Genomic DNA, 22796 nt, shown 5'->3' with positions numbered 1-22796 from the left:
CTGTTGAGCTGTGACACTGGGAAAAACTCCCAGACTCCTAGCAACTTGTCAAAAAGGGCAGGCTCCTTCTATTTACCACAGCATTTGATGGAGCTGTAACCCAGGAACTAGACATTATTTCAGTTTGGTCTCCCAGTTAACACAGGGATTGAGTGAGACAAGAATTCATCTTAGACAGGAAGCAAAGTTAGGGTTAAAACCTGATTACAATCGCAAGGCAGTTCCACAAGTGCTTCCAAATCTATAAGCTGCCAAGGACAGATGATACTACAGTCTTCATGCTCCTGGCAGAGGCTACAGGTAGAGGAGAGGGAGGGGAAGAGTATTTAATTGGCTGAGCAAAATCCTTGAAGACGAAGACTGTGCCTCAGACTTTCCACACCTACAGATGGAGCTTGTGATCATGTCCAGCCTTTGCACTCCTGGAATTAGTGGATACACACACCAGTGAGGCTACCACCCCATAAGCTACTGAAATTCAAAATAAAAGGCTGTGCTGGACACAGCACAGGCAAAATAATGTACAGTACAATAATGTATCACCCCTACTAATAAAGGGAGAAGAGGCCTGTACAGAAACACTGAGAGGTTTTGCATAATTATGCTGTGAAGTACAAAGTGACATGGACATTTTCCATGCCAAAGAGTTTACAGTCAATAGACAATCATGCTCCTCACTAAAGCTGGGGAGCTGATAAAAACAATGGTAAAAATTACTGAAGAAGATTTATGCACACTAAATAAAAAAGATCTTGGGAGTGAAATTTATTCAGCTGAAACAGAGGATCCTTTGTTTACTACTCCTTTCAACAGAAAAACCCAAACAAACAAACAGATTTTGCTAAACTACAGAGTTGGATACGTCAATTTTAGACACAACAGTCCCTACTCATGGAAATAGTACAAATAGCTTCAAATATCAAGTGCTGAGCATCAGGTATCACAGGTTTCAAATTAGTTTCCTTATCTTTGAAGGGATGAGTTTTGAGTCACAATGTTTGGAATTTCTTTACTTCAGAATAATGGACACAATTAGGTTGATCAGTTCAAAAGTTCAAAAATACTTTGCATTGATCCTTCATGCAGGCTGGCTTTCTTAATGCTCTGCAGATATGTCCCGTAGCATCTCTTTTTACTGTTCAAATCCAAATTTGTAATATAAATCCCAAATTTTCTATCCTTTCCTGCTCTTTTGCATCTAACAAAATAAACTTTTTCTTACCTTTCTATGCAAGACAGAATGCTGTTATATGACAAAACAGCTCTGATCCAGATTATGCTGCATCAGAACACTTTTTCTCAAAGAACAACATTTCTCATTTTATTTCTTAAATCTAGACTAGTTACAGCTCAGCTGAAAACACCTCCTTTCCTGAGCTTTCCTGCTGGGATGACTCAGACTTTCACAGTAATTTATATCCTAGTAACTTCCATCTAGTCTAGGAAAAAATTACAGTTTCTCCCCTTGTTATTAATGAGAGAACAACCATGCATGGCACATTGCAGCTGGAATTTGACTCTTCTAACATGAGCCAGCCAAGAGTTGGAATGGGTTGCTTTAAGGTGCTAACTGTAGTTAGTGGAAAGATATGGAATCGTCCAGAAAGTGGTGTCTTCAGCTCTAGCTGGACAGATTGAACACACCTCATCCGACTGGCAGGAATCAGGGAACTGCTCCTAAGTGCTTTCAAAAGAGGGAGAAGCATCGGCTTGTGGCTACTGCAGTCGGTGGAAGTTCTGTTAGTGGCCAAAGCCCCATCAGACTGCTTGTGACCCTCTTGATGGTGGTTCACAGGTTGCTCTCAAGGACATGATGCATTTTGTACAAGAGGTTGAGGCAGAGCAGTGATGTTACTCTGCAACAGCCACAGAGAAACTGATTGTCAGATCTTAATTCCCTGCTAATTTATACCAACCAAACACCTTTCTGTGTTCTGACACTTGTTAGAGCCTGGCAGTGATTGCTTCATTTTTCAAAAATATGAGTCAGGAAGAAGATCTATGTTTTTATCTAGAATAATTCAAGGCTTAACTATACAGACTGTACTCAGGCAAGCCTTCCATTAAATGAATGCAGTCTGAACACAGGAGCTGCAAGATGTTATTTCTGTCCAATGGGTAATTATCAGTAAAAATTCTAAATTTTAAAAACTTGAACATTATGGTTTTGATCTGTGACAGAGTTTTGAAGGTGTACCTGAAACTCCTAATTTCTCTTGACATTTGTAATCTGCAATTAAGAAGATATGAATCAGTTTCTAATTTTCAGTCCAGAACAAATCCTTTCAAATGTCTTGCAAATCCCCCAAACTGGGAATGCATAAAGGAAAAAAAACCAAAATAGATTGACAGAGATAAATTTATTTTACAGTTTTGAACTGCAGACTTGACAAATACACAAGTAGTTATTCCAGTAAGCGCATCCAACAGTGTGGAAACAATTTCCTCCTGGTCTCCCACTAGCTATGTACCATAACAACAGCCATGTTACATATTGTCCACACTTCCCTGTACAGTTGGCTCCCGTGGCTCTGGCTAGGAAGGCACAAAGCTTGGCCCTTACAAGCTCACTTTTGTTCAAGACTGGCCCGAGCAGGGACATTCTCTTGACTTGGGCCAAAATGGTTTTGGCTCAACTATGCCATGGATCACAATGGACTGGGAGAAAAGCACATGATCAGCCAAAAGGACATGGGAGAAAGTACCCAGCGACAGCTCAGACTGTACTTTTTGTTACGCCTTATTTTCCACCTTTCAGGACACTCTTAACCAGCCAGTGCACTAACAGTATTCAGTTTAGACCTTCAAAATAATTTTTGGGCAGTCATCAGTGTTGATAATGTGGTGCAAAGACAAGTGAAACAGAAGGAGGAAGATTTTTAAGATGTCATCTCAAGGGGAAATTACTGAGAAGTTTTGACCTGTATTTCTCCAGCAGGTGCTCAGGTCTGGTTCCTGTCTGTCCCTGCATCCTGGCAGGCTGTTGCTGAGGCAAGGAACTGGCCAGAAGAATACTGTTCTCTGCAGATTGGGTCATGAATTGTGGTGATTGGAGTGTGTAGGGGTGTCGAGGGAGAAACTCTCAAGTTATCCAAACTCATTTTGAAGCTAACAAAAACTTGTGTGAAGACTACAACAGATACTCATCCAAGCCTGCCTCTCTGCCCAGCTCTGAGATGTCTTCCCTGTTCCAGTCTACTTTATCATATTATGCAAGGCCTCTTCTCTGTCCCAGAATCCTCATGGCTTCTGAAAAAGGTTTACTGAATAGTGTTCAGTAGTTTTTCCAACTTTCTGAACCATAACTAATTGCGCTTTGTTTTCTATAGTTTAGGGAAGAGGTGAAGTTCTGAATCTTCCTGAAAACCTTCATTCTTCAACATGGCTTAGGTATTTCATTTTTCTATGTCATCTTACTTCTTAAAAAGTTCCTGTCTGTCACTATCGCTAAAGATATTTTAAAGCTTATGCCTTACATGTCTGTACAGCTGCATTCACTGTGATGAAGCTCTGATGCTTCTCATCCACCGAAACTCTTGCCCATGACTAAAATTTTATGTATGTATTTTAAGAATAAATTAAAAGAAATCCAGGTTGCCTTTATCTTTGGTTCCTGGCCTAAGAGGCTTAATAAATACTGTGTCTTGTCAATAATTAAAAGACTTAATTAGTGCACTTTTGTATTATTCCAATATGGTTCAAACCACATTCATAGACAGCATTCAAGAAGAGAAAAAAAACTGAACTAAAAAACCCAACCAGTCTTGACATATGAAACAGATTTCCAACCCCTTGCCCCAGCTCCCTCATGCTTCCCTTGGGCTGTGTGAGAAATAACAGATGCAAATGGGTTACTTTTGAAAGCTCAGCATTTCCTCCACAGCTGATACGGTGTGAAAATCCATCTGAAGCCCAGCAGACATATCCATGAGCAAATCGCCTCTGAATTCTGCCAAGAATGATACATTTCACAATAATCTACTATAAAGAGAAAACCAGAGAACCACCTCCTGGCTGCATCACAGAGCAAAGAAACCCTCATTTCTCCAGACTGCAGAATACCAATTAAACACATCTCAAGCCATCTACTCCTAGTAGGAGCTTAATGCAGTGCAGAGATAGTTTGCTTCCTCCCCTAGAAGCATGCTCTTCATACTACACACCCCTCTGCCTCTGTTAGGTGGAACAATTTATCTCCATTTCTTTGTTTCTGTGGCTGACAAGTCAGACATGAAAGTAAAATCAGTCTGTCTTAATGAGCTTTTGATGAAGTTCAAGGCTGAAGCACTGGAGTTCTTGATTCATTTAGTATTCAACATCCCCTGCTTCTTCCATTCTGCACCTCAGCCTCTAGCAGTTTCAGAGTGCAGCTTTCTCTAGGACAGCTCAAAGTTAAGAAAAGCCCTTGTGCCAGGTTCAGATATGCTTCTGGTAAAAGGATAATCTGTCTCCACATGACACTTTTGGGCTGCATATCTGTATTTCTTTAGTGATTTGCACGTCATGTTTATGTACTTTACTTTGCTTTTTTGTCTGCTTGTTTTTACTGTGGTTGTTGCTATCGGCACTTCCAGTTCAGGTTATAAAGCAGCTTTTTGTTTGTTTCATGTATCATTAAAAGCAGATAGCTGAGAACAGTTCATTTCAGCCAGGGCAATATTTGCTACCAGACTTTAAGGAAGTGAGCAGACACAAGGAAATGAAATTAGCTTTCATGTGTTCCTCTCACAGGCCCTGTAAAATTCAACTGCAGAAACTGGAAAAGAATTACCCTAAAACATCTTGTCTAGACTGAGCAACTCTGGCATAAAGGAGACATGAAGGAAAACTGCAGTGAGCTTCTCTTTGCCCAACCCACAGCTCAGTGGCCACATACCTCTGGAACTAAAAAGTGCTTTAACTTCAGAGACATTGTGTACACCCAGCAGATATTCCCCATGATGCCTGCAGGAGAGAAATGCAGGTGCTATGCAATCCTTCACTGCCCAGCAATGGCTGTGCAATTCGTTAGAGTTGCTAAGGAAATGTAGCTGTCTAGGCATGGTGTGAACAAAGAAATACCATTTGCTGTGGCTCCCTGGTCTTGTACAGTTGTTAGAGTCCAGACAGAGTATGTGGGAGGAGGACAGACTATCATGGTGCTGGTTTTGGTCCCCATGTCCAGCAGCTGAGCCCATTATCAGGAATGCTAACCCAGAAACCCAGTCTGAGCTTGTGTTACTGGAGCCCCTGTACTGTGACCATCTGCTCCACAATATGTCAAACAGGAGAGGAGCTCCTGTACAAAAGAATTACACCAACACCTGCCATAATAAAGGCAGAACAGCAGAGGTATTATCTCCTTCATTTTAGGAGTAACTGCCTACTGTCCAAATCCGCTGGAAAGCTCTGAATGTGTTAACTTATCATGAAAACAGGATCAACACCTAAGAGATAGCTTATTCTTTAAAATATGAGCCTGTTCTTTGAAAGACCTGCAGCAGGCATAGGTCTGCAAAGTTAAGTTTTGATGCAATTTTTTTTTTTTTTTTTGAGACAGCACTAGGAAAACCTCAGTGTTTTCTAAGTTCCACTATGAAATCCAAAACTCATGCATGTAATATAAAGATCTGACTTGGAAACACTGCAACCCAGATTTCTGGAATGTCTTATTTTCAGGATAGCTGAATGGGGAGCATGTTATTCACCCCTGACGTCCTGTTCCTGGAGGAGGCTGAGGAGTGAACTTTTCATACAGCACTCATATTGCCACTGCTGTAACTCAGCAAACCCAGGGAAGTAAAAGGGAGCTGAGGGCTCTGGGTGTTTTCATCATGGGGTTCTGTCCAGAATCAATATGAAATACACAGGTTACCCTTTCAAAAAATGTATCAAGACACCCACAAGACTAAGTTGCCCATATTTTTAGCATAAATATTAGTAAGCTATAGTCGTTTTCCTCATTCAACCTCTTTGTTTCTAAATAAAATAGAATTTCTTTCAGGTTATAGATTTGGTTTTAGAAATCTTTAAACATTAATAAAATGCATTACTTCATCCAAATAGAATGACAAATTGTTTGGACATAATTTTGGCTTTTACTGCCATCTGTGCTACCATTTCTGCATTGCCCAAAAATGAGGGAAGACTATTCCAGCTCTGGCTATAGCTCTGCTTGGTCGGGCATCAAGCACAGACTCTTCAGAAGAAGAATCATCATACCTCAGGAAGATTTATGTTGCTTCATCTCTGATCTTCCCTCAGTCTCCAAAAGCTTTTGCTTAGTGTAAAAGCCTGTATCGTTACTGCCCTTTCCAAAATTTGGCATGTTCTGTTTGTAGTAACAGGGGATTTCAGCAAAGCCAGGTTCAAGGTCCTACACCAGCGTTAGGTAAACCCAAGCACAAACACAGGCTGGGCAGAGAATGGACTGAGGACAGCACTGCGCAGAAGGACTTGGGAGTGCTGGTGGATGAGAGCTGGACATGCACTGGTCAGGTGCACGCACAGCCCGGAAACCAACTGTGTCATGGGCTGCATCAAAAGAAGAGTGACCTACAGGTCGAGGAAGGACCGGCCCCTCTGCTCTTGTGAAACCCTACCTAGAGTGCTGCATCCAGCTCTGGAGTCCCCAGCACAGAAAGGACATGGATCTGTTGGAAGAAGTCCAGAGGAGAGCCATGAAGATGCTCCAAGAGCTGAAGCACCTCTGCTACAAAGACAGAGTGAGAGATCTGGTGTTGTTCGGCCTGGAATAGAGAAGGCTGCAGGGAGACCTTAGAGCCCCTTCCAGTGCCTAAAAGGGCTACGAAAGAGCTGGAGACAGACTTTGGACAAGGGCATGGAGTGATAAGACAAGGGGGAATGGCTTAAAAATGACAGAGGGCAGGAGTAGATTGGATATAAGGAAGAAATCTATGATGGTGAGGCTGGTGAGGCACTGGCACAGGCCAGTGGTAGAAGTGGTAGATGCCCAATTCTTCAAGTGTTCAAGGCCATGTGGGAGGAGGTTGGAACTAGATGATCTTTAAAGTCACCTCTAACCCAAACCATTCTGAGATCCTTTGATTTTGCCACCATACACATGTTCAGACTTTAGCTGAAAGCAATCCTCATGACAATGTACTTCATTGTATAACTGCACGGTATGAAATGACTCTTTTTTCAGCTTTAATGACATCAAGATGTCACAGAGTTCTTTCTCTTTCAGACAGTAAGAATAAAAATTCTGATCTGTCTTACTACGCATTCTTATGTGTACACTTTTTTATAAACATGATCTAGTTATACAATTTAAGCCCTGTTCCTGCTTATTCAAACTCTGAAGCAAGAAAAACAGTTAAGTCTAATATCTGCCTCCTTCCACTATCTTTAAGTCGGGGCGGATTAACCACGTTGGAGGCTGCAACCCTCATGAACTTCACCCAACACAATGCATATCATATAAAATGGCATAGTAAAGGGCAGTGGTGCTGTGTGATTCTGCTAACATCTATCTGGGTTGATTTTCAACTCACTTAAATCAAATCTCTTTTAATTGCTGGTACTGATAAAGCAGCAGCTGCAGAGATGCAGGCTGAAACATATCTATGGCATGGAGTGCAAACTCTTGTTTGAATTTTTTCAATTGATCTCAGTGAGGCACTGTTAGTTTCAGGTCACAAAATAGTTTCTGAAGATTGTCCTTGTCCATGCCATTTAACATAATCAACCAAGGCATATGGAGAACAGAAGTCGCTTTCCAAGGTGGCTCAAAATGGCTCCTATCCCATCCCTATCCCAAAGGTGCCCACCTAAGACTACATTGCATATGAATGAACATAAAAGAGTGGAATCCTTACCTGGCCTCCTTTAGGCTGGTATCTGATATTATCTGTTGATCCAATTTTGGACCTGACATTCTTGAGGTCAGGTAGAGGCTGGTTAATAACTCGTAGCTGCTTTGGAGTGGCTGGAGATTTAGGAGGAGTGCGAATTATGGCAACTTTTTTCTCAGTAGGTACCAGTATTGCAGATTTGGGGGTCCCAGGAGTGTGAGGGGTTCTGGAGTAGCTGGGTGTCCCTGGAGTGCCTGGGGTACGGGAGGCATAGCTTGGTGGTGTCCCTGGAGTGATGGCAGTGGAGCCAGGAGTAGTGGGGGTAGAAGTTCCACTTTTTCCTGTTCTGCTACGAATTGGCTCTGATCCTACATGAAAGGAAAAAAACCCCAGCATTAGGGACACATAAATACATCTCTTCTTCCCTCTGTACTTCCAAGACCATTTGTGTATGCCAAGCAAGACAGAGCTCTAAGATGGCTGTGCTACTGCTGGAATAGCACCCTGGATGTCTGTCTCTCTGGCTTTCTTTTCTAGTCAACCTGCCAGGAGTTACCTTGCCTTGAGAGGTTGAGCTATTGCTCACACTGTGACTGAGCTTTCCATTCTGTAACACAGGGCTGTTTCCCACAGCACCCATGCTTCCTGTAAAGCATGCTAAACAAGGCACAACATCACACTTACTTCTGTTTTGGGGAAAGGATGAGAAGCACCCTTGGAATCTAGCCTGTAGGACTTGATCCAACAACCTGACTAGCCAGAAAGAAAGTTGTCACCAATTTCAATGGATTTGGGCATTAAAACAGAGAGTGAGAAAAATTCTGATAGTATTCCTGAAACTAAAGGTTCTGAGTGCCTGGCTGCTGCTGGTCACACGCCACTGCTGGGACAGCAGAGTGTCTTGCTGGCACCACAGCTGTGAAGCAACTGCCCAAGCCACACCCACACACCAGCTCTTACCCCTTTTGAGATGATGCAATATGGTATGGAATACAATATTATTGGCTAGAAGAAGTCAGCTGTTAGCTAGCTCAGCCCAGCTCAAGTCAGCTGACAATTCCCAGGCCTAGCTGAACTTTAAAACCTAAGTTTAGGCCCACCTGGCTAAACCCATAACAGATCTGCAGCTGAACCCTGAGTGGGCCTTCAGCAATGCACAAAGCCATAGGTCTGCTGAGTGAATGGGTAGATGTACTTACATTCAACTGCTATTTTCATTAGTGCACTGAAAGAAAACCATTACAGGAAGCAACCTTTATAAAATTACATTCTAGACACATCTGCATGCAAGTTAAAAGACCCCAAACAACTACATCATTTTGTAGCAGCTCCATTCAGTGATATTTCCAGTCCATTTCACTGAGTAGAAGGATCAGTTTAGTTGTGCTTTCTGCAGCCAGTCCTGCTCCTAACTCTCAAACATAAATAAACAGAATCTGAGGTATTTCCATGTGCTGCTTAAAGTAAAGCTTTGCTGAGAATACTGAGGGAGAGAAAGACCAAAGCAACCCTCAAAGCCTGGGGACCCCAATGCCAAATGTGTGCATGTCATGTTTCACCTTAAGATGTTCAGGAATTATAAATCCAATGGGTCTCTCTAAAACATCCAGGGGGACTAAGCTAATTCTTACTTAAAGTGTTTTCTAATCATTCTGTTTAAGCAATGGTGGCGGTGCAAATGCAACACACTGCTGCCCTAGGGCCCTGGGAGACACTCTTTGCTCTATGTGATTCATTAGGTAGATTGAACATACTCCACTCACTTCCAGTTTCCCTAAACACTATTTTCTTTCCAAACCAACCCTAAAGTCTCTTAATATACTGAGACAGCAAGGAAATTATTTTTTTCCCATCTCCTTGCAGCTTTGGTATATTTATTTTTCATTCCTCAGCCCTTCACCACACTGGCAAATGCTCAATGGCCTCTCACTGCTAGTCAGAAGAATGGGCTGCTGTGGCAGCTGGGGGGCACTATGCTTACAAAAGGTCTCTGTTTTACCGTTGGAGCATCATGTAAGAATTTCAAACGACTTTTTGTGCAGAATTTAATAATCTACTTCCCTTAAACTGTCTTAAAAAAGGCTCAATTGTTTTCTAAACAGAGAAAACAGAGGAATTCCTATTGAAAAGCAGGAAGCCACACATGGCTTCTGAGGCCTGATCTGAATGCAAATCTAGCTGAAAATTCTGGGGGTTTCAGTAAAATTTTCTTGGTCCTGTAATTTATTTTGCCTTGTGATTTGGTATCTTTGGTCCTCATAAAAGGACCTTGCTGGTTCATTATCCCAACTTCCGCCAGTGAGTCACTCCACTAGCTAACATCTCAATACTGAGCAGAGATTTTACCCTAGGATTAGAGCATAGGGAGATAATTACTTGGAAACAGCAAATTAATGACTGTAACTATCAGATTCACTTTTCCAAGATCCATCTGAATATTTCATGTTGCCTACTTGAGTTTTGACTCATTATTTCTTGCTGCTGTTTGTTAATGCTCTGTGATAAATACCTCACCCAGCTTCTTGCAAAGGCATTTTCTACAATTAGCAATTAGTCTGGGCAGCAGTCCTGGCTCTGGGCATTGCAGGTGCTTCCTGTCCCTGGTTTCAGGTACTTCGTATCTGAACAAAACCAGTCTGTGGGGCTCTGATTTCCAACAGCCCACTGTAGTCCTACCCCTCAGGGTCAAAGGTAGGGATATGATGCCTAATCCTGCAAAAGGCTTTCAAAACAATATTAGTGGAGATAGAAGGGCTCTGAGCTTGCTCTCCTGTTTTGACTACAAGCTATCTTATTGTCTCAGTTAGAGGTCTTGCAGGTGTTCTTCAAAACAGTGTGTCGTTGGTAATGTGTGTCTAACAGAATTTCAGGAATGTGTGAGAAAATGTTCAGTAACTTCCAAATGCTACTTAAAATGTGGGAGACTTAGGAAAACTTATTCAATTTATATAACTCTATGAAAATCTATAAAATGCACATTAAAATCCTTAAGCATCAGACACATCACGCCATAGGAGTATGACAAATCTAACAAGGGTGGAGACACCCACAGCAGTAGGAGAGGGTTAATATGTGAAAAAACATACGGGTGGTCCGTCGTACTGAAGAGGAAAGAGAAGATGTGAGGGAGAGGGAATTCTCCTCTCTATCTCGGTCTCCTGATACGCCTCGTCGAGGAGGAAGGATAGAGGAAGGTCTTGGTAGAGAGGAACGCTTCTCAGGACTCTTGCTTACTCCATCCTAATAGCATCAAAATAAAAAAGGAAGGTTTAGTTTTCAAAACTCACTCTTTGGACTGTGATTTCTCTCAGTCTATCTACAGAGAAGGAAACCTCATCCCATGGGCCCAGCTGACTCCTCACACAGGAACCTGTGGGGATCCAGTCCCCTTGCATGCTCTGCTTTGCTCCCTGGTGCTTCTTTACTGGATTGAACCACCTAACAGCCATCTTGTGAGGTACCAAAGACACATATGGATACTCTTGGATCTAAATATGGATGGATTCCACAATTGGCTCCTAGAAAGTTTTTTTTAATGTAAGTTCCAGTTCAAAGTAAAAGAATTCTCTTATGCTTAAGTGTGAAATTCCTATGTGAGCTTAACCTGCAAAGTAACTGCACTACTGGTGCCCAGAATACACCCCACAGTAGATTGTTTGGTGTGGTCATTTTGAACACTAACTTGTAATTTTTTTATTGAGAAGAATTTTTAGCTACAGGATTTGGGTTTTTTTATTTTTGGATTTATTTTTCTTCAGTGCAGCATTATTAACAGTGGTGTTTTATTTCCTTCTATACTAAAGTTTTTACTTTTTGAAATCATTGCATACCTTCTCTTTACCATGGTAAAGTAAACCTCTCTTTACCATTAGACCAATGGACATGTATATTAGAATATTTTGGGGGAATATTTAGGGGATGTGCAGCCAAAGACAGCCTTGCATAAGCTGAAGACAAAGGACAATAATTCCAACCAGTAAAAGACACAGCAAGCACAGCATTACACAGAAAATGAAAGACAATAGTGCCAACAATTTTTAAATGGAGATAGTCAATCAGCATAATGTAGATTTCAAACACAAGTGAAATGTAAGCACAGGGAAGGTGGGATGGACTGTCAAGCATATTGTAAAACTTATACTGCAACTTCTTCAATCAGGTCCTATGCATTGACTAAATTTGATTCCTAGAGCATTTGGATTCTGCCCTTATTGCTGCTGATTAGAACTGTACTTTCCTACATTGGGGACTGAATTTGATTTCAAAGAATATTAACTGGTTGAAAATTACAGTTTTTTAAACTTGGATGGCAAATTAGTCCTGCTGTTCTTTATCACTTACTCATGTGCAAATGGGTGTAACTTCTCAGCAGTCAATAAAGCAGCATCCATATCATCCACAGAAAGAAGTTACATCTTTCTAGTTGTAACTTTTCTCACTTATATTTCCTCTGGTGAATCTCCTTCATTTTTATCCATTTTGTAGCCCAGATCTTGTAGCCTGATAATCAGCTTTCCTGCCACTGGGTGTAAGTAATTCCATGTAAGCTTCGCAAAGAATTACTCAAATTCAGTGGGTAGAAAATATGATCTATGGAGTTCACCTACACATCTCCGACCTCTCTCTACCAACTCTGCTACCTTACCTTAATATCTGATTTTGAGTCTCCTGGGCCTGCTGAGGAGGGCCGAACATAGTAACTGTCTCTATCGAGAAAAGTGGCCATTTTAGTGGTTAATGAGCAAGCTGAGCTGGGTCTTGGAGGAAGCAATGACTTTGCTCTAGACTTTGAGGCAGGAATCTTTGACAAAGAGGCAGTCTAGTTATGAGAAAACAAAAGAAAACACAACATGAACCTGGACAAAAGGAACATACATGCAACATGGACCAAAACTAAAAAGGCAAGCTATGAATGAATACTTTTCCTGTCTCTGGTAATGTGCCTATGCAGAGCTGACTTGCATGGAATTTTCAGTTTTGTGTTGTTTGACTGAAACCATCTGGGTCAGAGTAACTGACTCGAGGAAGTGCCTTTTTCTGCAGATGCTATTTTGGTGTTGTGTTAATAGGACAAAACCGGTGCCACGTGCAACATTGAACTGGTACAACTGCTGGTTGGCTGCACTAGAAACAAGTGCAAAGCCACAGGAGCACCAAGAGATCCTACTCCTTTAAAGTTATGCATTTGAAGTATATCCCTTCAGGTTACACTCAAGAATAAAACAGTGGGAATCTTAAAAGTAAAATTGTTAACAGTTATATTCCCACAAAAACAAAAGGACAAGACAGTATTGCTTCTTGTGCCACTGTGTACAGAGAAAATCCCTAATGCACTTCAGATATTACATTCTGGGCATTTGGTGTCACTTCATAGAAATTCATAAACTTATACTGACAGTGTGGAGTCCTGGGATAAGGAAACCTATACGTGATTGAAAGGTTGACATGATATGTCATTGTGAACAGACACTTGTTTGTTTCTGAATAATAATATCCCATTGAAAGAACAAGTAAAAACCAACAGAATGGATGGAAAATCTTCGTTGACAATTAGGAGCACCTAATTGCATTACAAAAAGGAATTTCCTTGAAACAGAATAGGACTACTTGCTTAAGCAACACTTTTCTTTCTCCCACAGGTACAACTGATACTATAAAGAACAATTGCTAAGGTGTTACCATGGTAGTTCCGATTCTCTCTGTAGTCATACTAGCATATGAACATCACACATATGAACAATCCCAACGGGCCAGTCATTCTGGGATATGTACAGAATTTTAGCTGTAGAAAACTTGGTATTTGATCTAAGTCAATCCCCTAGACTTTCCCAATGATCAGAAAAGGTGTATGAATTGCTCATTAAGTTGTCTTTACTAGAAAATGAGAAAAGAATGGGCAGTCCAGCCCTGACAAGCCTCTGGCTTAAGCTACATACTCAATCTATGGAAAACAGACTGGTGTGCTGAATGTCATCCATGACATCACACAAATTACTGAGTTGCAGAAGTGCCTAAAAAACCATTCCAGTTGTACAGCACGGCTGAGAGGAGTTCTTTTGGATGCCACCATCCATACCAAGTAGCAAGACAAGGAATTTGTTCAAGGGATAGAAGTGCTTTACTAGCAAGAATATATTCCTAGAATGAGTTTTGCTAGATATTTATGCCTTTTTCTTTTAATACTTATTTTACTGTCTGAGAATAAACAGAATAAAACCAGTGAATAATTATTTTACATAGAAACTGCAGAATATGTGTTCCTGTCACATCAAAGGCTTCTCCAGACTTCAACTGGTTTGTCATAGTTCAATTTATGGGTCTCATTGACCTGTGAAACTTTGGACCCTATTTACAAACCCACTAAGGTGTTTATTATGCTGAAACTCTGTGGGAGCAGTGTATCTATGCTAAGTGGCCCAAGAAGCAGACATTCTATGAACACTTTTCACCCAGCTTTCTGAACTTGAGATGTAACTAAGTATGCAGAGTGAGGTCTAAATGTTCATTCAGAGGTTTTTGTCCTTTTCAATTCATGCAAAATGTTTCCCATATAACAAGGCTGAAAAACTCATAGATTAAGATTCTAAGCCCAGTGTAGAGACCTCGTCCTCCATGAATACCTGGATCTAACAGGCACACTAAAGATGGATGACACTGAGGTCTGTCAGTGGAACAGCTGGGGAAAAGGCAAGACCCTGCTCTGAGACTATCACAGTCTAGATTCCCTTCATGTTATTTAGGGAGCAAGGCATTTTTTTGCATCAGTAACAGCTGAAGAATCTGGCCCAACCAGACTGAAGTAAGATGCTCAAAGCTGGCAGAACAAGCAAAGAAACCACGTCTCAATGCCTGCCTGTGCTTTGCCCAGAAAAACTCTTCCTCTCCCTTAGCACATTATCTTTGACCTCTGCTGTAATTTATGTTGCTACAAGGGCCAGCTGCCCAAAAAGATCTATGTAACCCTGTCTGAAAGTCAGGGATTGCTGAAGTGGGGATGCAGAACCCTCACTTTATTTCAGAGGTATTCTTAACACATGACAGGTGTTCTCATCATTTGCTGTGAAACGCAGGTACACAGCTCCTTCCAGCAGATGGAACTGCTCTGCCTTCCCTGAACTTGTTCTGCAAAGCAGAGTGTAAACTGCACTCTGGACATGGACAACAAAACTGATTAATTGGATGATCTAATATTACCAGTGGAGAGGAAAAGGCTGCACTTGAAGGACATATATGCTGAAAATAAAAAAAAAAACAACAAAGCAACAAAAAAGGAAGACATCTATAGAAGCAAAGGCAAGGCACAGAAGAGAAAATGTTCAAGGGCTGTATGTGTGGCAATCAAGAGAGGAGAGGCAACAAGGAGAGCAAGTAGCAGGGGACAGACTTCTGATCTTTGCTAGAACAAAAGGGACAGGAATAAGAAAGGCTTATAGAAAGATAATTGCACAAAATGATTTTGCAGTGCTTATACTTAGGGCACTCCATAAACATTGAAAATGAGCAAGTATTGACTTCTCTTGTGTAAGTGTTGATCATCTCCCAAGAAAAGACAGCAATAAAACGCTGCTGACTCAGTCCAGAAACCTGTACAGATATTTCTTACTGTACTTGTAAAGAAGCTCAGACAGTTTCCCAGTTATGTGCCTGAAAATGGTCAGACCTGAAAAACCATGCCTCCTCCAAGGCCTCCAATCAGTTATGCTGCTCTCAGCATTAACAATTTCTTACAATTCATAAATTATATGTAGCACTTTATGTGACAAAGCATTTTGTTCTGCAAAGAACAGGTAATCTGGTTTAACAGATGAAACATCAGCTATGGAATCTATTAGGAGATTTAGAGGAATTCTATGGAACTTAGATGCCTAACAATGAGTAAGTATCATGTTGTAGATGTGAATTAGCATGTGTCAGTGTCACGGAAAAAATATGTGCATAGGGGAGTGAATGGAGGATAGTTTCCTGGTGATTTTGGAATTATGAAGCAGAATGAGTGTAGGGTCAGCATGGAGTAAGGCAGCATTTGCTGAGGAGAGCCAGACACAGAGGGCAGAAAAGGCTGTAGAGCTGCTGAAGGCAAGGCACATAACTCAGGTTAAAACACTGGCAGCCCAGGAAATGGCCACCCTCTTATATATTCTACTGGCCAATGACTTCCATGCAGAACTCTTAGCTATGGAAAGGTGTTATCAGAAGACATTCACTGAGTCCTGGAGGAGGGTTTCTGCCTACACAGCAATTGAGAAAGGTTGTAATGCAAGTTGGATGCTGCAATAAAGGCCAAGGTATAACAACTTATCCCACGGGATGACAGTTCAAAATGCTGATCAGACTCAAACTCCTGCAGTTTGGAGTCGATGTGTCTCCTATAGATCTGCAAATTGTCACCATCTACTACCTGGGACTGTGCTTCTGATGTTATTCAGGAAAGGTGGTTTTAATTACCCTTTTAAATGAGTAACAAATATGGCAAACTGATTTTAAACAAAACGCACAATTACTTACTGAATTAATACAAAAAGATATGCAATAAGAAGATTATAAAGATGAACAGTAAGATGATTTTACTCACTGAGAGTTTTTCCTTTGCTTGTTTAAATACACCAGGAGCCTGGTTTGTTTCACCACCTGCTGCTGAGAAACCCAAAGAAAGACTTAATAATTAAAAACAACAATAAGAAGCATTTCTGTTTAGTTCATTTGTTAGAACCATTATATGCCTTGGAACTACTGTGCAAAGCAAGTACTTTGTCAATTACTCTGTATGCAGAAACTGTATGCAAAAATATACTTGCCTTAGTAATTTCCTGTATTCATCTTGAGGTAAAATGGCATTCCGCATTTCAAACAAATTAAAATTTTGTATTCATGTTTCTACAAGTCTAGAAACTAAGAAAAATATTTCAAGAAATAGCTGACAGCTAAAAGAGTCACCGGTTCTGAAAGTCAATCCTCAGACAATTTAGCATCCTGATTTTCAGGACTGTCCTTAAACATAAGGCACCTTTAAGTCATCCACAAATCAAAATTTTAAGAGAGGACTCTAAAACATTAGCCAACATTCCTAAGGGAGAGATTTGCTGTTGAATTATAATCCTGGTTGTGTCAACAAGGTCAATTAAGCCCCTAAACTTTAGAAATCCAATTTATATCTGGAACATCAAGTATGTTAATTCAGTATTTTGTTTATCTCTTACAACGTGGTTCGAGGCAAGGTTTTTCTTTTTGACTTAAGCTTCCATCTCAAGTTTTTGAATGAGGAAGCTTTTTAGAAAGCAGGTTATTAGTTTCACCCCAACGCTGCTGCTCAGGAAGTGATGCACCCATTACACAGCAGATCAGTGATTACTGGGTCAGAACCACCTTGTGTGTGTGCCTGCATCTGTGTGTGTGTGCACGTGTCAGTGTGTGTGCGTGTGTGTCTGCACGCACGTGTGTGTCTGTGTGCATCTGTGCCTGCATGTCTTTGTGTGTGCCTGTGTGTGTCTGTGTGTGCCTGTGTCTGTGCCTGCGTGTCTTTGTGTGTGCCTGTGTGTGCCTCTGAGCAAGTCTGTGCGTGCGTCTGTGTGCCTCTTTGCGTCTGTCTGTATGTGTGTGCGCGTGTCCCTGTGTGTCTAAACATGTGTGAGTGCCTCTGTGTGTGTGTGTGTGTGCATGTGTTGTGTGTGTGTGTGTATGTGTTATATGTGTGTCTGTGTGTGCGTGTCAGGGGAGAGCACCAGACCCCCAGGACAGCACCCGCACGGACAGCCAAGATGGCCACTGAGGTTTGTGGCCACCAGGCATGGAGCAGACATGGGGGACCTGCCAATCAGTGAGGTGCACCTGGTGACCTGCCCATACTGCACCCGCTGGAGCCTCTGATTGGCTGCAGCCCCCTCTTGGCGGCTGGGGGGACAGAGTGGTTGGTGAACCAAAGGTTCCACCTGGACAGAGAGGCCACAGTGACCAGAGCACAAACAAGGTCTCCATCTTGCTCTGGCCTGTTCTTCTCGAAGCCATCAACATGTGACCTTTTGAGTGGTAACTATGTTCTTTCTCCCCTCTTTTTCTTTCTTTATTCTTTCTTTTCTTAATTTCTCTGCCTTTCTTTTCTTCCTTTTGTGGGTAACAAAGGTTCTCTATACCAATGGCCGTTAGTCCTAGTAATCTGTTGCAATGCTTTTGTGAGGTTGCATGTTTATCTCTGTAAAATCCTTTTTGCCAAAACGCCTAATTTCTCACCAAATTAAAAGAAATCTCTTAGAGAAAAATGTGTAGTTATTCTCCAGATGTTAACTCAAGGTACCAAAGAAACGACAGCTTTACAAGAGTTTGTGTAAGCAAAGTCTCCTGGAGCCTGAAATTAAGATGCACACCCAGTAAAGTTGGACCACGTTATAACATTGCCAAACAAGAACTAGATGTGGAATCTACTGGCACTTTGGTAAACATAGAAGCAGAACAGGAGTCACAAATGACAACCTTCTGCTATAAATACAACTGTTTTCCAACTCTGTAACCAACCATAATGCCTCATACAGGACAGGGCAGGTTAATTTTTTCCTTTCCCAGTGTAGTTTTCAGGTGCAGTGAGATCATCCCTGGTTTTCTGTCACACTTCCCACTCCAGTTCTGCCCTCTTTATGTACATACATAAATATATATGTATGCATATATTGGAAATTGAGGAGTAGGAGAGAAAACTTGTGAGGAGGAAAAGAATATATAACTGTGCACTTCAGTTCTTCTGAATTAGCAACAGGGATAAATACAGCACAACCCTCCTTTGTCACACTTTATCACATCTGTTACGGCTGGTGTGGGTCTGTTTTGCAACTCTTCTCTGATTAATAATCACAAAGAGCTTTTCTCCTTCCCCTAGTATTGAACACTAACCAGTTAACACTCTGAAATCACAAGAAGAGCTGTGCTGTTCATGCTGATGTACCTGAAAGTACCACAACTTCACTATTTAAACACAAGATCTCTACAGGCCCTGCTGCTTAAATACACAACAAATGTGTTTTACCTCAGGGGGTGAGCCCAGAACTGAAGGAACAGAAGTGTATTACAGCCAGGTCATTGTCCTGGCCTTGTCACCAAAACCACTCTTTGATGGCACAACTGCAGTGGTGTCTCCCAGCCCCTGACAAAATAACCCAGGCTGGGCTTTCCCTCACGGGAGCTACAGAATCAACACAAAGACTTCACAACTCTTTCCTCAGGGCTAGCCATGCAATTTCTTTTTCAAACTTCAAGGACGAGCCTCTCAAAAAGCAGCCCCTCCCTCGTGGATATGGTGCTCTAAGTTACTGGCATTTGCAAGTGCTTACCAGTGATTTGGGAATTTGTTTTTCTGGTACTGAAGAGCATTAGGGGAAAGACGTCATTTCTTGGGCTACTACACAGAAAATAAATGCAAATATTAACTTTTTTTGGTAGATATTTGTATCTTAAAGCTGGATAAGTTTCATTTTAAAGTCACAATAAATGCAACATGGAAGTTTTAACTGACTGCCACATAATGAAAGCTCTATAGACTACACTGCCAAGGGACTTTTGGGGGGCTCCATTAGCCAGGCATCACTAAAACGGACAAGACCACTCCAAATAGGATGCACTGACAGTGAAAACTGGCTTCAAGAAATGGTGCTAGATTTTACAAAGAAGAAAAATGGGAGGGAGTCTGTCCCTCTAGATTCCAGATCCTGGAAAGAACTGAATGACAGGCTCAAGCTCAGGGATACGTAGGTTAACATATGGTCTTCCTGCACTCTTAAAGTATCACATAGCTTTGCACTATTTCTCATGGCTTCCCCTCAAGGCTCATCAGGAAGTACAAAAATGTGAGATAGAAGAAAATAGGGGATACTGTAAATTTCCCATCAACAATGAGTATGCTGAAACATTCTAAGAGATATTTTCGTTCACTCTGTGGCGTGGACCAAACTCCTCTGCTTTAGAGCTCAAACCTCAAAGTTCAAGCCATGTTAGTTTTATGATGAATCTGCGTCCATCATTTTGGTTGCTTTTCACCTAAGGATTTAAATGTATGGGAACGTAGTTTTTGTATTGTATTTTTAATTTTGACTAATATATCTGCTTTACTATGCATTGGAGAGACAAAGAAAAACATCTGATAGTTGCCAGGTAGCCCACATTTATGGCAGGTCTCATTATGCAAGTCTCCCTGATTTCCTGCTTGTCCACAGAGTGGATCTTGCGAGCCAAGTGGAGATTGGTGGCCATCTTGGCCGCAGCAACCTCAGAGCAATTAAGTTTAAAATCTGTTAACAGGAGGAACAGTGCCAGCTCTGGTCATGAGGAGAGCAAACTTCGGGCTGCTCAGGGTAAATAAATAGGTAAAGTCCCACGGGAAAATGTTTTTGCATGTGCTGGGGTCCATCAGTACTGGTCACTTTTCAAACAACACTGCCTAATGGCACAGGAGCAGGCAATTCCTAAATGTCAGAAGTCAAGCAGCTGAGGCAGAATGCCGGCTCGGCTGAACAGCAATCTTCTCTTGGAAATAAGGCAAAAAAGGAAGATGTATACCCAGTGGAAGCAAGGTCAAGTGACATGGGAGGAATTCAGAGATGCTGCTTGCTGCTGGAGGGAGAAAACTCGTGCGGCCAAAGGTCAACTGGAGTTGAAGCTGGACAGAAATGTAGGGGACAATAAAGAGTTTTTTCAAATATATTAATGGCAATAGGCAGCATAGTAACATCATTAGCCCATTACAGGATGAGGTTGGGCACCTCACAAACAGGGACACAGACAAGGCAGAAGCATTTAACACTTTCTTTACCTCTGTCTTCAACACAGATGATGGACCAAAGGGGTCTCAGTGTCCTGAGCTGGAGGACCACGACTGTGAGAATGACCAATTCCCAGCTGACCCTGAAATTGTACAGGATCTGCTGCTCCAGCCAGACCCCTACACATCTATGGGGCCTGATGGGACTTCTCCCAGAGTTCTCAAAGAGCTGGCCTGATGCCATCATAAAACCTCTCGTGATTATTTTTGAGTGGTCTTTGGAATATGGAGAGGTCCCAGCTGACTGGAAGCTGGTAAACATTGTCCCAATTTTGAAGAGAGGCAAGAAAAAAATCTGACATAAATTAAAATGCAGAAACGTATAGGTTTAAACAGAGTTTCAGCAACTTGGAGCTGAGGACTTGAGCCCTGTGGTGGGATCAGGGGGAGGAGAAGGATGAAGAGGAGTACAAGGAGGGATGCAATGTGTTGGGGGGTTTTTTCTCAGTCTTGCTGGAAACAGTGAAAAAAATTCTTGATGGACTCCAGAAACTACAGCCCTGTCAGTCTCACTTCAGTGCCTGGTAAATTTATGGAGAAGATTATTCTGGGACGTATTGAAAAACATATGGAAAACAACACTGTTATCGGTCATAGCCAGCAAGGATTCATGAGAGGAAAATCTTGCTTATTAAACCTGATTTCCTTTTATGACAACGTAACCTACCTAGGCGATCAAGGGAAGCCAGCTGATGCAATCTTTTTGGATTTCAGTAAAGCTTTCGATACTGTCTCTCACAGGATCCCTCAGGACAAATACATCATGTGGTGGGTGAGCAATTGGCTCATGGGTTGAGCATAGAGTGTAATAGTGAATAGGGTAACATCAGACCGGTGACCTGTCACTATTGGGGTTCCACAGGGATCCATCTTGGGGCCTGTGCTCTTCAACATCTTCATAAACGACTTAGACACCGGACTGGAATGGATACTGAGCAAGTTTGTAGATGACACAAAACTGGAAGGAGCTGTTGACTCCCTCAAAGGCAGGAAGGCCCTGCAGAAAGACCTTGACAAATCAGGGGGCTGGGCAATCCCCAACCACAGGAAGTTCAGCAAGAGAAAGTGCCCGATTCTGTACCTGGGATGGGGCAACCCTGGATATACAGACAGATTGGGGAATGAGATATTGGAAAGCAGTGCCATGGAAAGGGACCTGGGGGTTCTGGCTGATGGCAAATTGACTATGAGTCCGCAGTGCCCTGGCAGCCTGAAGGACCAACCCTGTCCTGAGGGGCATCAGGCACAGCATCACCAGCCGGCCGAGGGTGGGGACTGTCCCACTCTGCTCTGCACTGGTGTGGCCTCACCTTGAAAATTGTGTGTAGTTTTGGGCATCACAACAGAAGAAAGATATTAAAGTGTTAGAGAGTGTCCAAAGGAGGGCAACAGAGATGCTGAAGGGCCTTGAGGGGAAGGTGTATGAGGAACAGCTGAGGGCACTTGGTCTGTTCAGCCTGGAGAGGAGGAGACTGAGGGGAGATCTCACTGTGGTTACAACTTCCTGGTGAGGGGAAGTGGAGCGGCAGGCACGGATCTCTCCTCTGTGGTCACCAACGACAGGACCCAAGGGAATGGCCTGAAGTTGTGTCAGGAGAGATTTAGGTTGGATATTGGAAAGAGTTTCTTCCTCCAGAGGGTGGTTGGGCACTGGAACAGACTCCCCAGGCCAGTGGTTAACAGCACCAAGCCTGTCTGAGTTCAAGAAGTATCTGGACAATGCTCAGGCAAATGGTGTCTCTTGGGGATGGTCCTATGCAGGGTTAAGAGCTGGATTTGATGACCCTTGTGGGTCCCTTCCAACTCAGTATTCTGTGATTCTCTAATGGAACACAATCAGGAGACAATACAACCTTCATACAGCTGAGGCATGATATTAAACCTACCCTTGCATAACTCTCTTATTGTATTTTCACTAGTCAGACCCCTCTGCTGAATCTGGAGTGAGTCAGTGGTGTAAAACTGTATAGGAAAGACTTCCTAGGAACACTTTTGGTATTGCTTTGTTTAACCATACGATGTGTAATAAATCCTCCTGTTAATTTCCTGTTAAGCCATGAGAAGAGGTCTATGCAGTTTTGCACAGTTCTTCCCTTAATAGCCCTGGTTTCACTCACAAACACCCACTGCAGCCATGTGGTTGTGTTACATGACAGAAAACCTCGCCTCTTTGAGGTGGGCTTTTTTTTTCTTTAAGATCA

General features: G+C 42.1%; 1 protein-coding gene across 45 annotated transcripts in view; it reads right to left on the bottom strand.

Moving 5' to 3' along the window:
- Positions 1-22796, bottom strand: part of MAP2 (microtubule associated protein 2) — a 224578-nt gene that overhangs the window by 13627 nt on the left and 188155 nt on the right. For 26 of the 45 annotated variants that reach the window (XM_071562691.1, XM_071562707.1, XM_071562712.1 and 23 more), the window contains 4 exons: positions 16369-16430; positions 12442-12615; positions 10883-11036; positions 7821-8164 (listed from right to left, as the gene is read on the bottom strand). In XM_071562691.1, the coding sequence (XP_071418792.1) occupies positions 7821-8164; positions 10883-11036; positions 12442-12615; positions 16369-16430 (734 nt within the window). The remainder of the gene's footprint in view (positions 1-7820; positions 8165-10882; positions 11037-12441; positions 12616-16368; positions 16431-22796) is intronic. The other 19 variants (XM_071562719.1, XM_071562734.1, XM_071562714.1 and 16 more) reach the window with 3 other exon arrangements.

Source organism: Pithys albifrons, chromosome 8, assembly GCF_047495875.1.
Source record: "Pithys albifrons albifrons isolate INPA30051 chromosome 8, PitAlb_v1, whole genome shotgun sequence".
NCBI classification, from domain to species: domain Eukaryota; kingdom Metazoa; phylum Chordata; class Aves; order Passeriformes; family Thamnophilidae; genus Pithys; species Pithys albifrons.
This window is presented reverse-complemented; position numbering and strand designations above follow the sequence as displayed.